We start from the raw sequence: 23,084 nt of genomic DNA on the forward strand, positions 1-23,084 counted from the left end.
CAAGCAAGCAATATGATCTAAAACACAAAACATCGAAGGACCACGAATATCCTGCTGCTTGCTTTGCAAAATCAGCCAGATGTTCAAAATTGTGACATTCTATGGTACTTTCAGGCATTTGTAATCTTGTGGTCACAAAGGACAAAAACGAAATTTCACTTCACTTATTTAAGGTAAGTTGTGTTTTGCCTTTGGCTTGCGATGTGGGACATCTACTTTTGCGCAATCTGTACTGAATGGGCCAGGTGCAAAACAGGGCCAAACCACACACACGCACACACCACGCACACACACGCACACACACACACACACACACACACAGGATCCGCGGCCAGATGACGTTGCCATTTGTTCGCGGAAGTGGCTTCTGTCGTGACCGTGGAGAGCAGGCGGGGGGGGTGCTGGGGGAGGAGGAAGGGAAGGAAAGGGAGAGGAAAGAAGAAGTTTAGACACAAATCGTATGAAGTTTGTCAAAAGTGTGAAACGGATTTAAAAAAAAAAACCACCGAGCCTTTGTCCCGTTTGATGAAATTAAGCTGCAGTTTGAGCAGCAGCTGCTTGGCGGGCAGGAGGGACAACTCGAGGGAAAGGGAGGAAGTGAGCTGGTAAGTTGCTCGTTAAAGTTGACCACACTTTTCTGGGGCATGGTTGAGACTGTGCGTGCTGCGCGTCAATGTACCAAAGTATTTGTACATATTAAAAAGTTTGAGGAAACGGTTCATTTACTATTTTTGCGGTGCCCCCAGCCTTGTTCTGCCTGTGTATAGTCGTGTGTTTGTGTTACACTAAGACGACACGGTGTAATGTAGCCTGACGGGTTACTGTAAAATAGTTGCTCATGACCAGACTGAGCTGTTTGCACACATCAGACCAACGTTTAACTTCTTCATTGCGCTGTCAGAGGTGCTTTATTTATTTATTTATTTATTTATTTTTAGCTTTTTGGTGTCTCAGCCTGAAGTCTCAGTTGCTGCCAATTGAGCAACAGGGTAGAATTGGAGTCTGTTCAAGTACTATAGTTAGTTTAAAGTAGCCAGTGATGAAGAGTCAACTGAGTGGCCCCAAGCTTATGGCTCTTTCAGCAAATGAATAGAGAATAGGTCACTAAAAATGCCTTTTGGTTAGCTGTTCTTCCCAGGAATATTCTCAAAGTGAGTCAGAGCTGAAATGATTAGTCTATTGATATAAAACTGTCGTGGAAATCACTGTACTGTTTGAGAAATTTTCTTAGAAAAATGACATGACTGATCACATCTTCTCCAGTGTGAAGATTTTCTGCTGTTTAGCAGAATATGTGTACATCCTGGACTGTTTAGTCAAGACACATTTTCAAATAGGTGATAAAATGTATAAAATAAGGAAATAATTGGCAATGATGATGTTACAGTACCTAAACTGAGTTTATAAAGAAAAAGGGGGACAATGGTAGTGTTGGGGTAAAGTAAATCAGGTCAGATAAGCTATAGAGCCTAAGAGCACACACATAAATTTGTACACAATCACACAGTAAACATACAGTTATGCACCATTATTTACTCTGTATCCCTGGAGACTGATCAGCAAAACACACCTCAGATGTGATGAAAGAGGGTCACTGTGACAAAGTTAAGGTTCACCATGAACGAGTCAAGGACAGACAGACTATTATGGAAACAGACTCAAGGGTATGTGGGATGATTGAGGCGACTGAAAGCAGTGGGCTCAGTGCTTCTTATCAGGGTCAGCCACGCCGCTCAGACCAGCAGCCCCTGACATGAGAGTATGTGGTGGAAGTTATCTTGGCTAATGAAATGGAGGGGAAGAGAGGCTCCGATCAACAACTGATCCAAAAAATAGTAGATTCAGACACGTCAGGAGCCAGACAAACAGGACACATGTGCACCGACACCCATATACACACATACATAAGCACAAAAACAACACAAACGGAAGGACAGTCCGAGACACGATCTGTCAGTCAAAGTGGAGCATCTCGGCCACTCTATCACAGAACTGGCACAATCCAACATCCACTTGATCAAAATTGGATCTGTCCGGTTCTGCTCAAACCATATCAGTCAACAGTAAAAGCCTTAGTCCTGATTGACATCATAACGTGACACTTGCAGCTTCACTTTGACAGGTGTGTGCGCTTGTGCACATAGCCATACACTCACCCATAGATGTACACACAGCTCTCCAGAAATAAGCTTTGACTTTTGTAAGCAGTGAATGTTAGCAGTGATATTAGCCTTGAATAAGTCCTGTTATACTTGAAACTTTTGTATTGAGAAAACACAGCGGTGAGACATTAAGCTGCTGTAAAAATGTCGAGACCTTTGACAGGATATAATGCAATTTTTGTGTGGGTGTCTGTCCGTGTGAGGACGTGTTTGTCCGGGTCTTTTGTTTTTAATGTGTTATATATGTCAGTGTTGGGGTATGTTTGTTTGTGTCTGGTTTGTATAGGTGTGTGTGTGTGTTTTCTGGAAACAAACTGTAGGAGTTTGTTTTCGAGGTCGTAGCATGTGGTTGTCCGTCTTTACCTCAACACAATGGGACTGAGGCTCAGCTGTGTTTCCTCCTGTGCTGCTCGGATTGAGTGCAACATGCTCAGTGCTCAGCTCTATGTAAACCACAATTTGTCCCATGTGATGTCAAAAATGAAAAGTAAGTGTTGCATGGGTGTGTTATAACGACTGTCAGTAGTATATTTTGATTTTGTATTAGCTGGCCCTGCTTGTTACTTTGGCTTTGGCACAGTATATCTGTATGAGTCTGCTGTGTCATGTACTTTAAGCTGAGAAATACCTTTACATCTTTATCATGGTAAATCTCTTTTCATGCAGAAAGCTGAGATTGCATTTTCAGAGCTCACTTCTTTTTGCAGATTAGGGCCCTTCCACCTTTCTAAAGCCTAGATAATGTGTTGGACGGAAGACTGAACTCTTTCATCTGCCATACAAGGTCACTTTAGGGTTAATATCAGGTCTGGAACAAGCTACATTGTCCTTCAGTTGGAGCTGTTATTGCTGCTTTAACCTCTAGATTATTCCTTATACTGAATGGAGCGAATAATAACTTGATAATAAATAATAATAATAAGAAAACTTAATGTAAACACTAACCCACTAATAGAATAAGGTAAACTATCTAAAACAAGCAGCTAGTGATATTTTAACACAAATAGCCAGGAACTTAGCATAAAATTGGAAAAGTTATGACATAAATTAAGAAATATCTGATCAGAGAATATATGAGCAAGGCCTGACAAAGCATTCCAACTTTTTACTTTTGACAGTTTTCACACTCGCTGTGACCGACACATTTGAGATGTTACTCAGAACATATGTTACTCAAAAAGTAAAGAAGAAGTAACTCTGTCTATGGCAACTAAACAGTTATAGCAAGGGGGAAGTAGTATGTGGAGCGAGGCAGTGGGTGGCAGCAGGAAGGGAATGATGGAAGGAGATAGAGATGTGGGAGTGTGGTTAGAGGGGGTGGTAGAGGGGGGGTTGGCACAACCCAAAATAGCCAGCTCACATGTTTGCTGTGTGCGTGGTGAGCTATGAAACAAGCTGAAAGGCCTCCTGCTGAATGCCTGGCTAATCTAATGTTCACTCCCACCCCTAATTTTTGAAAATTTGATTGTCATTTCGCTGTCTGCATACTGTACGTGTGTGTTTGCACGTCTCTTCAAATCGGAGAGGGTTGCCCTTGTATGTTACACTCCATCCCACGGTTTCCTCTGCACTCATCATCTTCATCATTTGTCTTTCTTGTCTCCATAATGTGAACTGATGTTAGACAGCGTCTCCAGTAGGGAAAAGGTCAGACACTAGGCTTGTTTACACATCTACACTCATTTTTTTTTTTTTTTGTGTATGTAAGGGGGTGAGTGAGGCGGGTCAAATCAGATTACACACACATACACAAACACACACACTCTCACAGACATCCAGTGTAAAGGCAGACAGCACATGTGGCCCTGCAGCGTGTGCATTAGATCCAGAGCTCTGTCTCGACCAGTCTCTGACTGCTTCATCTAATAAATAATGACTAGCTGAAGCTTCCACAGAGAGTTATTCCATCTACTGCATACACAGAAACAAAACACACACTCGCTAACTTGCGCTGGGCAAGCCGAGACACAAACATCCTACACATGCGGCCCGTTCAGTTAATTCCTTTCATTCCACAGTGTGTGTTTCAACATGCACACTGGATTATTGCCTTTCTCTTATCACTCTTGTTCTTTCTTTCTGTCACTTTCTGTTTCTTTATTTCACTCAGGCTCGCTCTATCTCTGTTTTATGTCCATGTTGTGTCTCTGTGTGCTTGATCAACTGGGCCGTTTATATCAATAAGGTCCCATGACCCTCTCCACAGCTGATCCTGGGAGCAAAGCATGCTGGGAGTCAAGTAGCTGCAAGGGCGGCACTGGAGCAAGCTGTGATTGGCTCCTTGAGTTTTGTGTGTCTTATGTGTATGTATCGTGTGCTGATGTGCACTCTGGTGTTTTTAGGGACACAGAATCACAGCCAGCGTGTGTTGGCCAATGGAATATATGGTAAGACATTCAAATGATAAAACCAGCTAATCAAAAACACATTGTGACACAGTGGCTCAGGAGTTGCTTCTTCTCACCACAATGTAACATCAATTATTATAATGGTATAAAAGAGGTTTAAGGAGTGGATTAAAGTAGGTGAAACCTCCTGGAAATAATCATCTGGGCCATTTCTCTCCAGGAGGGTTAAAAACTGTAAATTCAGGGCTGCATGATTGCAGAAGAAAATGCTCAAAATGAGTTATCTAGATAATGTAAACACAACTGCCTTTTTAGTTGGCTTGTAATAATTCACAAAATTCACAGTTTTGATTCATTTTCAAATGTGGCTAACATTTACATTTTTTATTCATTATAATTCTATAATTTTCTGTAGAATTATTCAAATATAATGTTTGAAACTTTGAAATGAAAGAATGGGATCTTTCCTGACTAATCTAAACTGGTTTCAGCATTCACAGCAGAAAACATGAGAATTAGTCAACAGATTTTTAACCAAACACAGTTTTATAAGGAACAATAACAGTGATACATTCTACTGATGCACCCCTACAAGTGATCTGAGAAAACAAAGGATTTTTACTGCACATTTGGTAGTCTAAATGACTTAAAGGTTTTCCCCTGCAGCAGTCTAAAATAAATATTTCAATATCTACAGTCATATGAAAGTCACAGTGTATGTAATCATGCTTTAGTAATTGTGCAGCCCGGTCTATGTAAATTTGTTGTGGATTGAGTGAGATCTTAGTTTATTAGGTCCACCTAGCCAAAGCTAATACTGTCTAATACAACAGCCCTGCATTAAAACCTATCTTCATTAGGTTTTGTTGAAACTTTTTGGAGGGTGTAGTTTGTGGTGATGGTCATGAAGGTAGAGGGTAGAATTATTGGCAGGGCTCTAATATTAGAGTGCATTAGTTTTAGTAAGGTGTACCTAATAAACTGGCAACTGAGTGTGATCCCTAATTTTAATAATATAAATTACTCACTTACTAAAATACAAATTTCTTGAAGAGAGCACAAAAATCTTTAAGTCAACTCTAAGCCACAAGTGTGTCATGTGTTTCACTGGTTGCAGATGTGGTGCAGGCTACGGGTGGAGGGGGCTGTCTTCACCAATCACTTTAATACCAATCACCTCACTGTGTGGTGTACGGTGACAGATATTATCTTGAATGACACTCTAGTTCTCTGCAGTTGTCTAATTTTTGATCCTTCACATCCCTGAGTGCAGTGCTCGACCACATGATGCCGGCGTAGTGGTCAAACACAGTACTGCAGGGACTCTTCTGTTTGGGGTGTCATCTGAGGACTGCTTGCTGTGCACTCTGCTGGGTTCCTGTGTCATTCTATGGGTGGTTTCCTCTGCTTTCCGCAACACTGCCTTCTCATCAGATGCGCTTGAATGTCTTGACCAATCTCTGGGAACTCTACTTTCTGTCTGCTCCTACAGAATCACTCAGTCATCACTCTGTTTGCCTGGCAATAACCTGCCCTTATCCACTCTTATAGTAACAAAGAGAATATTTATTATGCCAGTGTGAGTCTTTTTTTTCTCTCATTTTTCCGCTATCATCAAGGTTGTATAGAGTGACCTCATGTCACACTCTGTGCAGGGGGAGGGTGAACTCTCTTCCCCTGTCTGTCTCCATCCTCCCTCTCTCTTTCCTTCCCCCTTTCAATCTGTTTCTCAGGTTACCAAACATGAATAAGGGAGGAGCCTTGCATTGCCAACATGGAAAACCCTTCCTCCCTACACATGCAGACACATACACACATATCTACCCCCCTCTCCCCTCTCCCTTCCTTCCGTCTTCCACATCTCCATCTCCCCTTGGAGTGTGTGCATTAACGTGCAGGAGCCCAGCATCTTGCTGTGCATACACATGTACACTCCTAAATGACTGAGGCTGCAGAGAGGAGGTGGGGGGAAGGGGAGGAAACAGGAAGGAGGTTGGATGGGAGAAAAAAGAGGTGGGGAGGGCCGAGGCAGCAGCCGCGAGTGTGTGTGTGTGTGTGTGTGTGTGTGTGTGTGTGTGAGACAGAGAGAGAGAGAGAGAGATGGTAAGAGAGAAAATGGGAGGCAGCATCACCCACCCAGACTGGGAGGAGGGGAGGACAGACAGCGTGCTCGTCCCTCTAACAGACAGAGGTGGAAGGAGAGTGGGAATGAGAGACAGACGTAAGGGGAGAAGAGGAGCACAATGAAGGAGTGCCATTGTCCATCCTGGCAGCACTGCCATTTCACCATCTGCTGAAAGAGAGAGAGAGAGAGAGACAGAGGAGAGAAGGGAAGAGAAAGAAGCCAAACGGAGGAGAGGATAGATGGAGAGGAGCTGCCGGCAGTGACTTTGTGAATTAATCGAGCGGAAGAGCGGATCAGTAGAGAAGCACGTTTTTCAGGGAGTGGACGGACGGAGAGCCAGAAAGAGGAAGGAGAGGACGAATGACCGGACAGTCTGTGGCTGTTTAAACATTAATGTGGTTCTAATGTGAATATGGAGCCCAGCTTTAGATGAATCACCATGGATTATCAACTGTATGATCTTTAAACCAAAAAAGGAACTATTTATGTTTTGCCATTCATGAAAAAAAGAAAGAACTTTTAGGGAAATTGATTAGACTCACTTTATACGAAACAATCTGAATTACTTTTCTTTTGTGTAAATATAGACTCTCTTTGTGACTTCTTGTTTTCTATTCTCTATGAGCATAGGATCTATTCTGCAGGATGTTATACAATTGTTGTCTTTGTTAGGTGCTGCACAGAATATTCAGGTTGTTTTTATGCAAGTTTTCTAAACATAAGTGTTGTCTTTTAGATGTAAATTGTTAATGTAGTTGTTGTTTGTACTGTTATCAGAATGTCAGATACACAGTTTTACCTTCTCTAGTTGGAGTCAGTGCGTGCAGCCGACATGGGATGTCAACATTGATTGGGTTTTATGGCTGGTGCGATGCTGGAGAAAACTTTGATCATTTCCTGAAACCTATTGATCTTCCTAGGAGTCTGCTGTTTTTCCTCCTGTTGGATGAAAAAAAAAAAAAAGGTCGAACATAGAACCTTTGATACAGCAACAAATTGCTGTCATGTGATTTGACAAAGCAGTTATCTCTTTGTCTGAATATTTCTGCTGTTGTCGGGACTTCACTGTATATATCCTCCGCAGGCATCTCTTTTAATGTCTGTTGCCATAGCAACGGGCGGCAGCTGCAGACAGAACATGATGTAAAGTTCTTTTTTCTTGTCTTAGCTTTTAAAACTGGTGCTGTTCCATTAAGCAGTTGTATATATTTAGTAGATAAGAAAACAGTAGACCTGATTAGTCCATGGTTGTTTGCAGTTTTTAGAGTTTCTTTCTTGGGCAGGGTTTTTTTTTTTTTTTTTTTTTTTTTTTTGGTCTTTGTCTATGCGGAGCTTGGCAGTCTCTGAAAATCAGGGTTGTTTCAGGTCACCTGTCTCCCCCCTCCCCATCCTGTGTGTTCGTCTTTTGTGAACCAGCTCAGCCCTGTTTGTCCTGATCTCACCTTTATCAATGGCAACTACCATCTTCATCAGTCAAGCTGATGTGCCATTATAAGGACTGGCTGGATAAATTACATTATCTTACTGGTTTCACTTGTAGATATCACTCTGTTATCACTGTGTGCAGCTGCTTGGCCTCGAGGCCACTAATCACTGATCATTAGTATGTTATGTCTGTGACAGTCTGTTCCTGTTACTGTCTGTATGTAGGTGACTCAGGATTTTTCCTCATGTAGAGGGTCATCTCCTCTGCAGTCACCTGACCTACACTGTGTTCTGTGCACCAAGACATCCTCGGGCAGGGTGAGGGTTGACTCTGCTCATAGAGCGTTTCAGCTCCTCTGTGTATGAGAACACACCTGGAATTTCCTCTCTAGCGTTAACAACTCCATTTATGTGGGATCTTTTGCCTTTTTTAAGTGCTAATCCCCTCTCTGGAGTAATTTCTGGTTTTATTAGGGGTGTTACGGACTGTTTTGTTTGTTCTGCATGCTCTTTGATTGTCCAAATACTGGGTGTCTTTTGTGAATTTTCCAGCCATACTTCTTTACAGCTTTCTGGAGATCATCCCAGGCTGTCTGGCAGTGTTTGTGTGTGACTGGATTCTCCATGGTGCTTTTTGGCCAAGACCAGATGGATGACTAGCTAGAATTGTGGTGCTAGACTGGTGTAGGCGACTGTTCCTTTGCCATGCATCCAGCGCCCACTGCAAGCTGGTGCGCTGTACTTCAGACACAGTTAAGTTATGAAATGTTAATGAGTGGAAAAATGTTCGTTTTCGCCTGGCATCACTGAAACTTTGGTGCCAAATTTACAACCTCTTGTAAGTGGTTTAGGCAAGGTTTGTGTACACCTTGCTCTCCTCTGAGGGAGTAAAGGTCAACAGATTGTAAACATGACTAGTGCCTCAGCAGCACTGAGGTGTAGGACAGCCAGCTTGCTGCAGCACTGTAGGTGTAGCCTTGCCTCCTACTGAGGTCAAACTGCTGCAGACTGTTTTGTTTTTTGGGACTTTGGGTTGCGAGAGACTGTTAATGTGAACAGACTGTTGTTTGCCTTCTAGGTTGGACTATGCAGAATATGAGTCTTGTGGTGTCTGTACTGTTAGTAGTAGAACTGAGAGCTGACCTACCACTTGATAAGCCCTGCCTTAGATAAGGAAGGAAATGATTCCAGAGTATTACACTTTGCTTGTTTATATCATATCAGGCTGTGCCAATGCTCTTCTCTCAGGTAACCGACTGTAATCTGGGCTTGTTATTTGTACTAGGCAGTAATAAAGTGACAGGGTAATAGCAGTTGTACATACAGAGATCAGCACACCATCATAGTGCAGTTTTAATTGAGCATCTCCAGCTGGGTGAGAGGGTTCATGTTCCACTCTGATGAGCCTCCAGCACCATTCAGGGAACCCTGGGTTGGGAGTTCAAACCAGACCAATCAGGTCTCATTACCATCACAGCAAACCCACCGGTAGTCGTCATCAGCCAATGACCCACATTCTCCAGTGTTACATCACCACCGTGCTACTGCAGTGTGTGTCACTGTACCAGACACAGACAACATCTCAGACTCAAACTACCACTATCTAATGGTGCTCCTGAGAAAAAACAAAAAAACATCCTAACTGAGGTGGCCAGTTTTAGGGAACACACTTGAACCAAGGCAGCCTCACTTGTTTTAGCCATATCAGGATCTACAGTCAGGAACGGGCCAAACTCTGCTGGCCCAGTCTTAAGTACTAACTTTTTTTCTTTGTTTTCTACTTGTGTCTAAATAGGTGACCATGCCTAGCCTCTAGCCATCCCTATTCTTTAAAGTTAGAGAGGCAGAAAGACAGGGATCACAATTAATATATTAGTCAGAGGGACTGTTAAACAAGACAGCCTGGAGAACGGGCGAGCAGACGAGGGAGGGGGTAAGGGGGAGCGAGAGATCATCTGGAAGAGGAGAGAGGAAGTGGTGGCGCGGGAGAGGGCAGAGGCGTTGGAGAGACAGAGGCTGGCGGAGTATATTGTGTGGAGGAAGAGAGAGGACTTCCAGGAGAAGAGAGGAGAGAGAGAGAAGGGAGGAAGGAGTGCAGAGAAAGGGAAAGAGGCTGCGCCAGAAGTAATCTGGAAGAAGAGAGAAGAGGAAGACGGAGACGCAGGGAGGGAGAGAGCGAGGGCCATTCAGAGAGGACACGAAACCATTTGGAGGAAGAGAGAGAGAGAGTAAAAAAGGAACTGGATGAAAGATTTGAGAAAACAGTGCACTTGAAAAGTAGGTGTTAAGGAAAGTGTGCTGCTACCAGGAGTTGGAGACTAGCCATATATCAGTAAGCCTCCTCTCTCTTCTTTAGCAGTTCTGCGCTTCATTGAGCTCTGCAGGTGCTCTCTGTAGTATCGACCAATTGGAGCTGTGCATTGTGTGTGTGTGCGTGTTGCTGCTGTGTTAGTGCACGCAGCCCCCTTGCGATCCCCTCGTTGGCTGCTAATAGGATTTTTATGGGCCCGTGTCAAGCAGGATAGAGCTGCCAAGGGGAGCTGCTTCACACATGCACCCATGTGTGCACACTAACACACTCACATACACAGATAATCTAAGAGGTACTGTGGGCAGGGAAGGTTTATACTGCCTCACACACATGTAAACACATCACATACAAGTGCGCACCCCTCAATGCTGTGAGACACACATGCGAGGGGGTGTTGAGAGAAATCACTTGTGTTGATTCTTCATGGTGCTGCCAACAGCTGGATAACTGGCCTTCACTGAGAGGCTGTTAAGTTGGGACAAGATACTCACAGATATTGTTTTACATTATGGCAAAAACACCGAGATGAACACTTTATGGACAGCTAAGACCATGTCATCATCAGTCTCTGGGAACAGAATGAACATTGAAGCAGATTTAAAGTGAACTGATGACAACATGATCTGCACTGGTGCACTAAAAACAAACTTTTTTCATCTGCATTCCACCATTAACTGGGACACCCCACTTCTCCTCCGCACCTTTTCTCATTCTGCTTTCACTGTGGACAAAGCTGTTTCTAAAGCAGTTTGGTTTTGGCTGCATGGTAATGAGTGGAGGACAGACAGCCAGACAGATGGATGCAGCTCTTATATTGAGCAAGACAGACAGATGGCTGTGTGTCCTTTTAGGGAGAAACTTTGAATACTGAGACAAAGAGACACTGATTGAATCACTAGAGCCTCTGTGGACTTGCACGGATATAAAAACTGACACTGCAGATTCATTATGGAGCTTGTCCCAAAAACCAAATACACCCACTTTCGGAGTGAATCGCTGAGCTCGACTGATGAAACAAACTCCAATCCATCATCGTTCCCTCCTTCCAGTCCTGCTACCCCGCTCACTCCCTCCCCTGGTTTACCTTCCTCTCTCTCCTCCTCATCTCTCACTCCCATCTTGCCCCCCTCTTCTCCCCGCCCGGCTGAGAACAGCCCCACCACCCTCTGCTCCTTCTTCCCTAGGATGGGATCCCTTCGTCTGGGTGTCTCTGCCAGTCTTCTCCCAGGACTCAAGGCCTCAAGCAGGCCGCAGCAACCTCAGGCGCCTGTTGAGTCCTCTGGGGACGACAGGAGCAGCTCTAGCTCCTCCCCTCCGCTCCATCACCCTGTTCCTCCTCTAACTGCTCCTTCTCCCCCTCCTCGACCTCCTCTGCAGGACATGAACCGGCTGGGAGGGGCGTCCAGGAGGGCACGGGTGGAAGGAGGGCAGCTGGGAGGAGATGAGTGGACGCGCCATGGCTCCTTTGTCAACAAGCCCACCCGTGGCTGGCTGCACTCCGACAATGTGGTCAGCACCACCGGTGTTTCCTACACTGTACGGGTAAGTAACTGGAACAGTCTCAACAACGCCGAACTGAAATATATAATTACATTTCTCTCTTTCCAGTCTCGAATATACAGCACATATACAGCACAGCCTTCTTTCACATTTTTAGAAAGTGACACCACTACTTTCCTCCTCTGTTGTCCGCATTGTGTTCCATCTGTCCAGTGGGACCGTGATGTAGGAAATGTCTGATGCTAATGTGTTGCCTTCCTGTTTCCTGGGCAGTACATGGGTTGCGTGGAGGTGCTACAGTCAATGCGAGCGCTGGACTTCAACACCAGAACTCAGGTCACCAGGTGAGACCACACACTGCTCATCAGTTGCTGGCCTGCTACTTCTCTCATTTCAGCTCTTGTTTGTGCATGTGGGGGCGAGAAGATAAAAGTGTGGTTAGACTTAGATGCATCAGACGGATACACTCACACACACCACTCACTGCTCATACGTGTCTTTGTCTGATTGCTTGCCTTCTGTCCTACTTCCACTCTCTCTTTTGCTTGCTTGTGTGTTTCTCTCTGTGTTAGTGTCTGATTGCATCTACTCATATCTGTGTGTGCGTGTGTGTGTGTATGTGTGTATGTGTGTGTTCACGCCTGCAGCTCTCTCAGACCCTAAATTACAATGTTCTGGAATCCTGGTGGTCTCCTTCTGGTTTCCGTAGTGATGTTTGTCTCTGTGGCAAAGACGAGTATTGTTGCCAGGGACGATAAATTCAATCACCCATGCCAGATCTCATTTAATCCACATAATTGTAAGTCCGGGAAGGTGCTAGAGTTAATGACATGCTATTGCAACTCTCGCATGTTTTTAATGTTTCAGGGAGGCAATCTCTGTGGTGTGTGAGGCAGTACCCGGAGCCAAAGGAGCCCAGCGCAGGAGAAAGGTACATCCATGCACACTAACACACATCCTTACAGGGCATTATTTATTTATATGCTTTAAGTGGGCAGCAGTGGGAATGGTTTTCTGGATGAGAGCTAGATTTAGCTTGATTGTCCACTCTGTGGTCAGTTGGCTATTCAGTCACACACTCTCCCTCTCTCAGACACACACACACACACACACACACAGATCTTGATTTAGGCTGCTTGTACACTTTTGCGGTTAGTGGGCTACTCGCTCTCACTGACCAATCACTTTCTGGTCTCTCTTTTTCCTCCCTCCCTCCCTCTTGTCACAAGGGACGCTGGAGAGGTAGAGTTTTAGCTCCTGCTGAGCCAGTGTCAAGCCAAAGAAGCACTAGAGACTAGCAGACACAGCTGCGAGTGTGCTGTTTAAAGACTGTGTGTGTCTGTGCCCAGTATTCCTGTAAAACTAAAAACACCCACCCAAACAGTTCATAAAACAGGTGGCTAAATCCAGCTCCCTGCTGCCATAGCAGGGTTTGACCAAGGAACGTCTGGCAGTGCAGGACACCAGACAAAATACAGTTATAGAATGTAGGCTAGAATAGATTAAACTAGTCTAGTCCCTCTGATTTGGCTGGACTGAGGTTAATGTGGCCGAGCATGTGCATCCTGTTGTGATGCTACTGTTCTCACACTACACTCCAAATATTCTGGAGTAGATATGGATGAAAGCCATGAGAAGAAGGAGGATTGGGATAAACGAGCTGGCACAATAGTGCTGGCATGGTCTGCGTGATGCTCTTGGCACAGCCTACAGTATGTGAACTGTCCCGTCTACTCCCCATCGGTCACAGTTGGCCTTTGAGACAGGATCATTTTCAAAATTGCAGCTGTTCTCCCACTCCCACACACAGAGGCATTTCCACACATACACCCACAGGCTAATGCACAGGCAGGGAGCACTCAATGGAGTATCGTGCCTTGTTGAAGTAAAAAAAAAAAAAAAACACCCTGTGGGCTTCTATTTGTGCACGTTGTTTGTTTATTACTCATGGACCATATCCCTCTTCTTTGCAGCCTTCCTCTCGCTGTCTGACGTCCATCCTGGGGAAAAGTAACCTGCAGTTTGCTGGCATGACAATCAGCCTCACCATCTCGACTAGCAGCCTCAATCTGCTGGCCTCTGACTGCAAACAGGTTAGACTGAAACCAGCTTCCTTCTGAAGCTGCTGTTGCTTGTATTTTTCTCAAAAACTCTGTTGATGTTTGGTAGATTTGTCCCAGAGACTTCACTGTGAATCAGTGATACATCTGATTGTGAGAGCTCTGTTTTAGCCAGAGGCACTGCATGTTTGGTATCCTGAGTGCACTCAGCCCATGCATTTTACTGAAGTAGAGTAAAGCTGAGGATCTCTCTTCTTGAGGGATTTCTTGTGGGTTTTAAGGATTTTAAAGACTTAGTTTTTAAAGATCAACTTTAGAGTGGCAATTTTGATAAAAATGTAAATGTTTTTATTTTCCTCACCCTGATTTTATTGTAAATATTGGTCTTTTTTGACATCAAGAAAATATTTTTCTAACTCAAAACCTAACTCTGTGTTATTTTTGTGATTTGGTCTTCAGAGCAGTGTGTTTTATGACCTTTTGTGACATTCAAGGGATGCCCGGATAATTTTAGAGCTTCACCACTTTGTTGCCTCATTTGCTCTGGATGATGCACAAATCCCTCTTAACCATCATCTTCATTTCTGCATCACCGCAGGGCAGGATGTGATCCTCCTCCTAGACCTCTTATGAGTTAATAGCTACTGAACGATGTTCATTTCTTTGGGGAAATGGTATACAGTAGTGCAGTGTGTACACATTAACACGTAGCACAAAGCAACATGCCGTGCACATACTCCCATTCACAAATACAGCCCACACATTGTGCAGAGAGCATTAGCAAGTGTTGATGCTGTTATTGATCCAACATGGGTGGTTGTTGCAGACTGTTAAAACGGTGGTCCATCCATTGTTCCTGCTTAGTTTTTTATCTCTGCTGCAGTTGATGGTGCTCAACGGAGGAAAAAGCACTTTTCTCAGTAATTATTCCACATTTGTCTCTCCATCCACATGCTTTCATCTCCCTTCCCACATACTTCATGTCACCCACATGCTCCCCTTCTCTTCTCTCTCTCTTTCTCTCTCACTCTCTTTCTTTTTCTCCACAGATAATCGCCAATCATCACATGCAGTCCATCTCCTTCGCCTCTGGAGGAGACCCAGTGAGTCACCCAAAGTCAGCTCAAATCTCACTCTGGACATTTTCCATCTTTCTTCCGCCTGCATATCCTTCCTTCCTGTCTTCTGTCATTGTCTATTCTTATGACTACCACTCACTCCATTGCTGCCTCGCTTGTTTGCAGTCCTCTTCCAAGCCTGATCTCATTACTTCCTGTTATCTCTCTTTCAGCTCAGTGTATGTTTTTAACTTCTGCAGCTTTGCTTTATCTCTTTCCTCTCCATCGCTGCCTTCTTCTTATCAACCTTTCTATCCTAAACCTGCCCTTTGTCCCCCTATCAAGTTTTTTTTCCCTTTGCCCTCTTCCCCTAACTGTCTTCCCCTGTCTTCCTCAGGATACGGCTGAGTACGTAGCATATGTGGCCAAAGACCCAGTCAACCAGAGAGGTGAGCAGAAACAGCAAAATGACACCTGCACTCAAGTAGCATTGGCCATTAGACTGCACTTTGAGGCTCGTGGTTTGACCGTAATCCTCTGATGCATGAGTTGCAAATCTCTCTACATTCACTCTCACTGCACAGTGGAAGAGGTCGTGAGTTTGCACTTTCAGCAAATACTGTAAATATAAAGATAAACAAGTCATTTTATTAAAATATAAATGAATTCTATTAAATCAGTGAAATGGCTCTATTCATTTCCCTCACACTGCCTACTGAAGACATGACAGACCCAGAGTGCAAAGGAAGACTCAGTACATTTACCGCTTAATAGGCATCACAAGCAACAGGACTGTTTTTTTGGCAGCTTTATTAATGCTTATGGGCTAAAAATATATTAACATGTGGCTTGATTTTCCAAGCAATAGTGGTGAAGGAAGGGGGAAAAAAAAACAGAACTGAGTTGCAACTGAAAAAATATATATAGAAATTCTTGTATATTAATGTTCCTAGAACAGTAAACACACTTTAATTTTTATTAATATTATTCATGTAATTCTGTAATTTGGATGGCATGCACTCTTTCTTTGTCAATGTTTGAAGTTTATTTGTCTAGCTGACTGCATATTTCACTCAAGTACATGTTCATCTTCATCTTGTATCTTCTCAGTCATTTGTGTGTCCTCTCTTTCAGCATGTCATATCCTGGAGTGTTCAGAGGGTTTAGCCCAGGAAGTGATCAGCACCATCGGCCAGGCCTTCGAACTGCGTTTTAAACAGTACCTAAAGAACCCACCCAAACTGGTCACCCCTCATGACAGGTAAATGTGGACATCTTTGCTCATGTGAGCCCAAAACAAGAGCTTGTGTTTGTATTTTTCCACCCATCATGTGTTTCTGTATCTGCTTTTGTATCACCCCTTTCTCTCCCAGAATGGCTCCGTTTGACGGCTCTGCATGGGAGGAAGAAGATGATGAGACTGCTCCGCCTCCTGATGTCCCTTACTACAATAATTTCCCTGGAAAACAGCCTCCCCCTGGTGGACTGATTGACATGAGGACCCGCCCAGGGGCCACGCTGGTGAGACAAGTACACATAATTACAACAGCAGGATGAAACTTACTCATACACATGCTTCAACACATCCAAACACTAGCAGCACTGCAATTAAGAGATGATACACTTTTAAGGAATCTTCTGACTATACAGAATGTGTCAGAAATGCTCAGTTTTGGGCCAAGTAAATGAAAAGGCAACTGTACCCCTGTTCTGTTCTATATACACAAATCATTATTGACCTCAGTTACTTTTTCAGTTGACCAGAGACTGAATTTATTTTAGTCGGTCCAAATGGTGCAGTGACTCATAATTTGTTTTTGTGCGTCTGTGTTTGCAGCCTTATGGACAGCCAGGTCAGAATGACATTCACAAGCAGCCTCTGCCGCCTCTACCAGGTGAGATCTGTCTCTGCCAGTCTGTCTGCATCTCTTTCTCTCTCTCTCTCTCTCTCTCGCTCTCTCTCTCTCTCTCTCTCTCTCTCTCTCTCTCTCTCTCTGTCATTCAAGCTGAGGCTGAAAGGGAATGACTCAGGGTATCATTCAGGCACAGAACAGAGAGATTAAACAACTATTTTACCTCGCCTCTTTCTTGGATAACTAGTCATTTCCCTCAGCATGGAACACTGCACATTCATAGCAGTTTTGAGTCGAAATTGTACATAAGATGGCGTGAGGTCAGTGCCACAATTCTAAAATCGTGGGTGTGTTTCAGCCTGGTTTTGTATAAACCCACAGATTACCCCCAATTGAGAAATCAGTCACACTTTTTCTGCACACAGTAATCTTTGTTGTTTTGTTTTTGTCTTGTCTTGGCCTGTTACAGTGCAGTTCAATATGAATAGCTAATCTGGGAAATGGGAAGTACCAGGATTATTGATGTCAGTTTTTTTCTGTTTTTAAGTGGGTGCCAAAGAGGGGGGACGAGAACTGTTCGATGACCCTTCATACGTTAATGTGGATAAACCCCGCCCCCCAGTTGCAGCGAATGGAAACGCTCACAGAGACGCTTTTGACATGAGTAAGTGTCTTACCTTGCCTATCTCTGCTTTTATGTTAATGTTGTTGTTGTGGGGACTGCTATCTAAAAAAAACAAATGCAACAATGCAAATGACTAAGGAGCTTGCTGGGAATCTCAATACTGAAACACAGTTTCCTGTAAATGACAAAATGTGTCTGTTGTAATCAAAGTGACCAAAATTGCTGGTAACTGAAATGTGCAATTACTTTACCATGTGGCAAGCATAAGGGTTAATCATTGACTAAGGAGATGAGCAGAGTAGTGTGTACTTTACATTCCGTATGACTGGCTAATTGAGGAGAGGAGCTGCCCACAGAAGGCAGCCTTGGAGGGAGATAAGGGAATTAGAGTGCCTTTGTCCATTACAGGGGCATTTTATGTAACATGATTGGTTGACTGGGTAAAGCTCTTTCACATTAAAGACACAGTACACTATCAGTGTATAGCACACTCTGACAGAGACCATGTGATTTACTTGGACATGGTCCAATCAATTTTATTCTAAATAGAAATACAGACAATTGTAAAGGACAAAAGAAAATGCATTTGAGGTATATTAGAGAAATACAATATCAAACATGTTTATCTGTATTTTTTAAGAGCCCTTTGATGATGCCCTGGGGGTCTCTGGGCACGGGGGCCCAAGCTCAGTGACAGCAGTGCCTCCTCTGGTGCAACAGTTGCAGTGTGAGGCCTGGTTTCATGGTAGCTTAAGCCGCAGGGAAGCGGAGAGGCTGCTGACCCGAGATGGTGACTTCCTGGTGCGAGAGTCTGGGACCACACCCGGACAGTATGTCCTCACAGGACAGCAAGGGGGTCAGCCCAAACACCTGCTACTAGTCGACCCAGAAGGAGTGGTGAGTCATGGTGGGAGGAAGAGATCACAAGGGCAAAGGGGAGGGAGAGGAGTGAACGTTCAAGGGACATTTTTAAGTAGAATTTTACTAACACATGATTGTATCAGTGTGTATGTAGTTAAACTTGCCTTTAATACATATATTTCTTTGTCTTTCAGGTCCGTACAAAAGACCATCGGTTTGAAAGCGTAAGTCACTTGATCAGTTACCACATGGATAACAGGCTCCCCATCGTATCAGCTGGTAGCGAAGTGTGTCTGCAACAGCCAGTTGAGCGTAGGGCCTGACATTACACAGACCAATGAAATACTCCACCAAATATACACACACTCCTACTGCAATTCAACACAAGACAAACACACCTTCATATGCGATAACACACACAGCAACACTACACTAATCACACTCAAACATACACTCCAATACATTTGCACACACACACACACACATAGCAAAGAAAGCCAAAAAAGAAAAAGAATCACCAGTTTCTCTGCAGAATCACTTAATTGCTGCTGTTGCCACATGTTCCTGTCCTTTCTGAAAGCCAAACTGTGATATGCAGTCCCTCCTCGACACCAACGACTATCAGGCATCCCTCCACAACGGAGAAGTACTGCTGCAATTTCTCAACGGCCTACTGTGAACCAGGGAGGAGCCCTTTCCTAATTTCAGAAGGGGGCGGAAAACAAATGCAATTTTTTAAAGAAAAAAAATCTTAACATTCGATTATGAAAAACAAACAAAAAAAAACACTTTACTAATACAAGGAATTGTGTACAGAGAAATAATGGAACTTCAGAGTGAAGAAAGGAACATAAGTGGGACACAGGATCTTCTTTCATTCGTTCTTTGATTCAGGGGAAATGATTTTCCTCCCCAGACTGTCGCTGGAGCATATTAGACAAAACATAAACTGGATGGCAATGGTTCTTTGTTGTAGAGACTGAATCAGGCTCGAACACAAACACACCCTTCAGGTGTCACTTGAGCACTTGAGCAGCAAACCTGACTTTGACATGATTCTGCCTGGTGAATATGCATAAACGAGTTTGCTTCCAATCTAATCAGGAGGGCCACCTTACCCCCAACCACTCCCCTATGAAAGACTTTTGAACTTTGACCCTTGGAGTGATACCTGGTGATGAGGAAAGCCTGTATGCAAATCTGGGACTGCTATGCCAATGACCATCATATATGTTTTTTGTTTTTTTTACCGTCTTCTATCTCGGAACTCATTACTAATTGGACATTAGGAGTTTAGGAGGATGTAGAAGGCTGTATTGCCCTCATCCCTCTGTAAACAGAGATACCCATACACCTTTACATCACACACGGTCTGCACCACCTGTCATGCCAAAGAACATGAACTTGGTCGCTAACAGCAGAGGAAGCCATGATAATTATCAACAGTTATTTATCTTGTGAGCTTACAGCATTGGGAGCTAATTTAGAAAGAGATGCACATAAAAATGAGCCTGTTTTAGATGGAAGAAAAATCTGGGTGATTGTGCCTGAATACATCATCAAGAAGGTTTTTTTTTTTTTTAACGTGCATTGATGTCACCCACAAACACAATAACTACTACATTTTGAGAAGCATAGACCAGATCATTTTGACCTATTGCTTTTCACTGATACCTTAGTATGTGTTTGCATTGACAATCTATGGGTTATATCTTTACAGAGTATTCTCTGATGCAAACTGAAAGCAAAGGAGAGTTGTTTAAGGAGACCCCTTTAAACAGTGGCCAATGAGAAATGTTGAGCAGCCTAAGCAATGAATTTCCCTCTGCAAAAAATGATGCACAGTGTGTCATGGTAACTGGTTTTGGTAATTTTTGTGTATTGTGATGTTGCCTTTACTTTATTATCACGTGAGGGAATCATTTTTAAAACCTTGTATATCAAATGAAGTGGGCCAGGGGTAACCGAGCATAAGGACATACATGCTTTTGGAGCATTGCTAACAATGAAAAGTTAAGCCAAATGCTGCTCCTCAGTGTGCTGGTTCCACATACTGTCGAGGATCTGGAGGGAGAAGTTCACACCATAGTTTTCTCTTTTCCTCTTCCTCCTCCCTCAATCCATGGTGTTGTTTTTTATATCTTTTTAATCGTGCCTTGTTTCTTCAATGCAGTCACGTCACTTCAATGCAGTCACCTTATGTACTTAATTCAAATGTAGTCAACTACAGGAGAATCTTACACAAGCCTCTCAGTTAAACAACAAAGACTCTGCAAAAATGACACTCCAGTAAACACACACAAACAGATCCAGTGATGGCAATCTCCTCTGATGCACATTCTTGCATTCAGCTTATAGTCACAGATACTTGATGTCACCATAGGGGGGGATATTTCCGGAGCATCTGTAAATAACATCAATGTTTGACTGTTCAGCTTAGTATCAGATTATTGTTTCCATGGTTGTATATTTAAAGACTTATTTAAGAAGTTACACCGAGCCAGACACCGCAGCACTGAGGTAGCTCTTAAAGCCAACTGAACTTGTCAAAGAGATTGTGGCCAAATTCCTGAAACATGAGCGGGGATCTTTCAACGTAAACCTTAACTGTCAACTCATCCTCATACCCTGAAGTGGGCTCACATGTAATCTAACATGCACACACATGCCAGAGTGACAGCTGGGTCAGTCAGACACTCACACTCTGCCTGTTTGGGTGTTTGCAGGTCAGAGATAGGAAAACCAGAGCTTTAAGTTCTGCCATTACTGTGTGCGCCTGTTGTGTGCGAGTGTGTGTGTGTGTGTGTGTGTGTGTGTGTACTGGAACTGACCCACCTGACCCTCTGCATCATTAGTGACCTGGTCCCATGTTAACTTTGTTCATCACGGTTGCCTTTGTTGCATGAAAATCCTTTCAAAAATTATTTCTTGTTTGTTGTTGGTGATGGTGATCGTGTTGATGATGCTGTTGTACTTTTTAATTTGTGTTTCTTTGAAAGCCAAAGGTTACTTTCAGATAGTGTGCACAGATATTGATTTTTACTTTATATATTTCTGTTTTAATACTTTTTTGTTTGTAGGGAAACATGTCTGTTTACACCTGTATCTGAAAATATAGATTGCATATATAAATACATATATCATTCACCTCTCCTTGTGAGTTTTCCTTTTGATATAATTGTGCATTACACCTAAATATTTATCATCTAGTTGGGTATTCTTTTTAGATCCCTTTATTTTTACACAGAAAAAACTTTGATGGAAAGTTAAACAGCACAGCACACACTGCTAGAAGGTATGATCATCTGTCACAGACTGTCCTGAACAAAGAGTGGGATGTAGTGCAGGGGTGTGTTGGAGCTACTGGAACTCTCCTGTTTGTGAACAGATGAGGCTGTAACAGAAGGGGGCTGATTCAGGGATTGTTAGAGCTCAGAGAGAGAGAGTCTGTGTGGGGGGGTAGCATTCAAAAGAGGACAACAGTGCAGTGCAAAGGTACAGTAAACAAGGCCTTTGATCAATGAGTGAATTTATGAAAGCAGGGAATAGTCTAGAAAAAGCAGGACGTGGAAGGAGGCAGCCTGCAGTTCATATAGGAGGTTATAAGTAGAGGAGCTATCTGTGCCTGGAATACGGAGCAGACCTCAGCTGCTGCACGAGCCCGGTCCAATCCCATTTGTCAGAGCTCTCCTCCTGTTCTCATCGACTGCCCTCCTTTTTGCCTCTGCCTGATCACTCCCTTTCCTCTCCGGAGCAATGCATCCCCAGCGTCCTCTTCCCCAAGCCATGCCCTCCTCCTCTCTGGGACAGCACCTGCGGGACATGGCCATGGGTCTGGGACGAGGCAAGAACTTGTTGGGAGGAAACTTTGCCTACAGTTTCATCCAGTCAGTTAAGGAGTGCCTCTATTTCCTTCTCTGCTGCTGGTGCATCAAAGAGATCCTGGACTGACAGACTGAGGAAGAGTAGATCAAGTGGTCATTGATTTTCCCTGTTTCTCCGTTGGCTCCTATAGTGTAATTTCAACCAGCTTTTATTTCATCAGAAATGGAGTGTTTGATCAGCGGTGCTGGCAAAGCATTGGCAAGTATGAGTCTTGTCTCATATGACAACAATTTACCACTTCAGTAGCCTACACAGTGAATCAAAATCTCTCTAATGTATTAAATGCAATTACCTGTTAAAGAAGAGGCTCTCGATTTTAGAAAATGGCAATTTCATTGAGGAATAGGTTTACAAAATCATAGAACTGTTAAATGCACTTACACACATCAACATTTCTGTTTTTCAGGGTCTATAGGATGCTCCTCTTGGGTTTTCAGGAAACATACTGGCACATATCCAGATTCTACAAATACTGAGTTTCCTGAATTCAACTCTGTTGATCTGAGATCTTAAGGAATGGCACCTGTGATGTTCACTGTACAAGACAAACTGGTGTGGCAATGAATAAAGGAACTAATGAATAGAAAAATATTACCCTTATGTCTGAATTTTTGTTCACTTTGTTTTGATTAATTTGATAATTGACATATACTGTGCAGCTAAAAAAAGAAAAACAAAGAAAAATCATTTGGTTTGAGTGTCACACATGTACTCTTGTAGATTTCATGTGCCTTCACTGAGATTTCATGGCTTGTATTTATCTAATTTGACAGTTTGTAAAATTCCATCCAATTCATGATGTATGTATTTAACAAAAATATGGGATACATTTTACAAGCTGTTTCATATTGGAAATGAGGATACTGGGACC

At 43.3% G+C, this 23,084-nt stretch overlaps 1 protein-coding gene and 1 long non-coding RNA gene across 5 annotated transcripts; both read left to right on the plus strand.

Annotated features, from left to right (window-relative positions):
* Positions 1 to 391: 391 nt before the first annotated feature.
* Positions 392 to 21,475, plus strand: shc1 (SHC (Src homology 2 domain containing) transforming protein 1). Of its 3 annotated transcripts, XM_071469978.1 has the most exons (14): positions 392 to 605; positions 4,505 to 4,549; positions 11,749 to 11,913; positions 12,145 to 12,215; positions 12,739 to 12,802; positions 13,845 to 13,964; positions 14,981 to 15,034; positions 15,387 to 15,438; positions 16,124 to 16,250; positions 16,363 to 16,510; positions 16,827 to 16,884; positions 17,390 to 17,506; positions 18,108 to 18,364; positions 18,523 to 21,475. In XM_071469978.1, the coding sequence occupies exons 2-14, from the start codon at positions 4,538 to 4,540 to the stop codon at positions 18,649 to 18,651; spliced, it is 1,374 nt and encodes a 457-aa protein (XP_071326079.1). In that variant the 5' UTR covers positions 392 to 605; positions 4,505 to 4,537; the 3' UTR covers positions 18,652 to 21,475. The 3 variants fall into 3 exon arrangements, with proteins under 3 accessions (XP_071326079.1, XP_071326080.1, XP_071326078.1); XM_071469979.1 differs by lacking the exon at positions 4,505 to 4,549; XM_071469977.1 differs by lacking the exons at positions 392 to 605; positions 4,505 to 4,549 and having other exon boundaries at positions 11,184 to 11,913; positions 18,523 to 18,839.
* Positions 21,476 to 22,269: 794 nt separating this feature from the next.
* LOC139613379 (uncharacterized) lies at positions 22,270 to 22,804 on the plus strand. Of its 2 annotated transcripts, none has more exons than XR_011686737.1 (2): positions 22,270 to 22,411; positions 22,620 to 22,804. It is a non-coding gene; the product is annotated as an uncharacterized lncRNA (long non-coding RNA). The 2 variants fall into 2 exon arrangements; XR_011686738.1 differs by having other exon boundaries at positions 22,274 to 22,415.
* The last annotated feature ends 280 nt before the right edge of the window (positions 22,805 to 23,084 follow it).

This window comes from Trachinotus anak, unplaced genomic scaffold, assembly GCF_046630095.1.
Source record: "Trachinotus anak isolate AG129_WGS33_773 ecotype Australia unplaced genomic scaffold, CSIRO_AGI_Tana_v1 ptg000032l, whole genome shotgun sequence".
Lineage (NCBI taxonomy): Eukaryota > Metazoa > Chordata > Actinopteri > Carangiformes > Carangidae > Trachinotus > Trachinotus anak.

Excerpts from the sequence above, each read along its gene's own strand:
- shc1 (XM_071469977.1), top strand. The coding sequence starts at position 11,320 with ATGGAGCTTGTCCCAAAAACCAAATACACCCACTTTCGGAGTGAATCG. Across the intron at positions 12,216-12,738 it reads ACCAGAACTCAGGTCACCAG|GGAGGCAATCTCTGTGGTGT; the intron begins GTGAGACCACAC and ends TTAATGTTTCAG. Across the intron at positions 15,439-16,123 it reads AGACCCAGTCAACCAGAGAG|CATGTCATATCCTGGAGTGT; the intron begins GTGAGCAGAAAC and ends CCTCTCTTTCAG.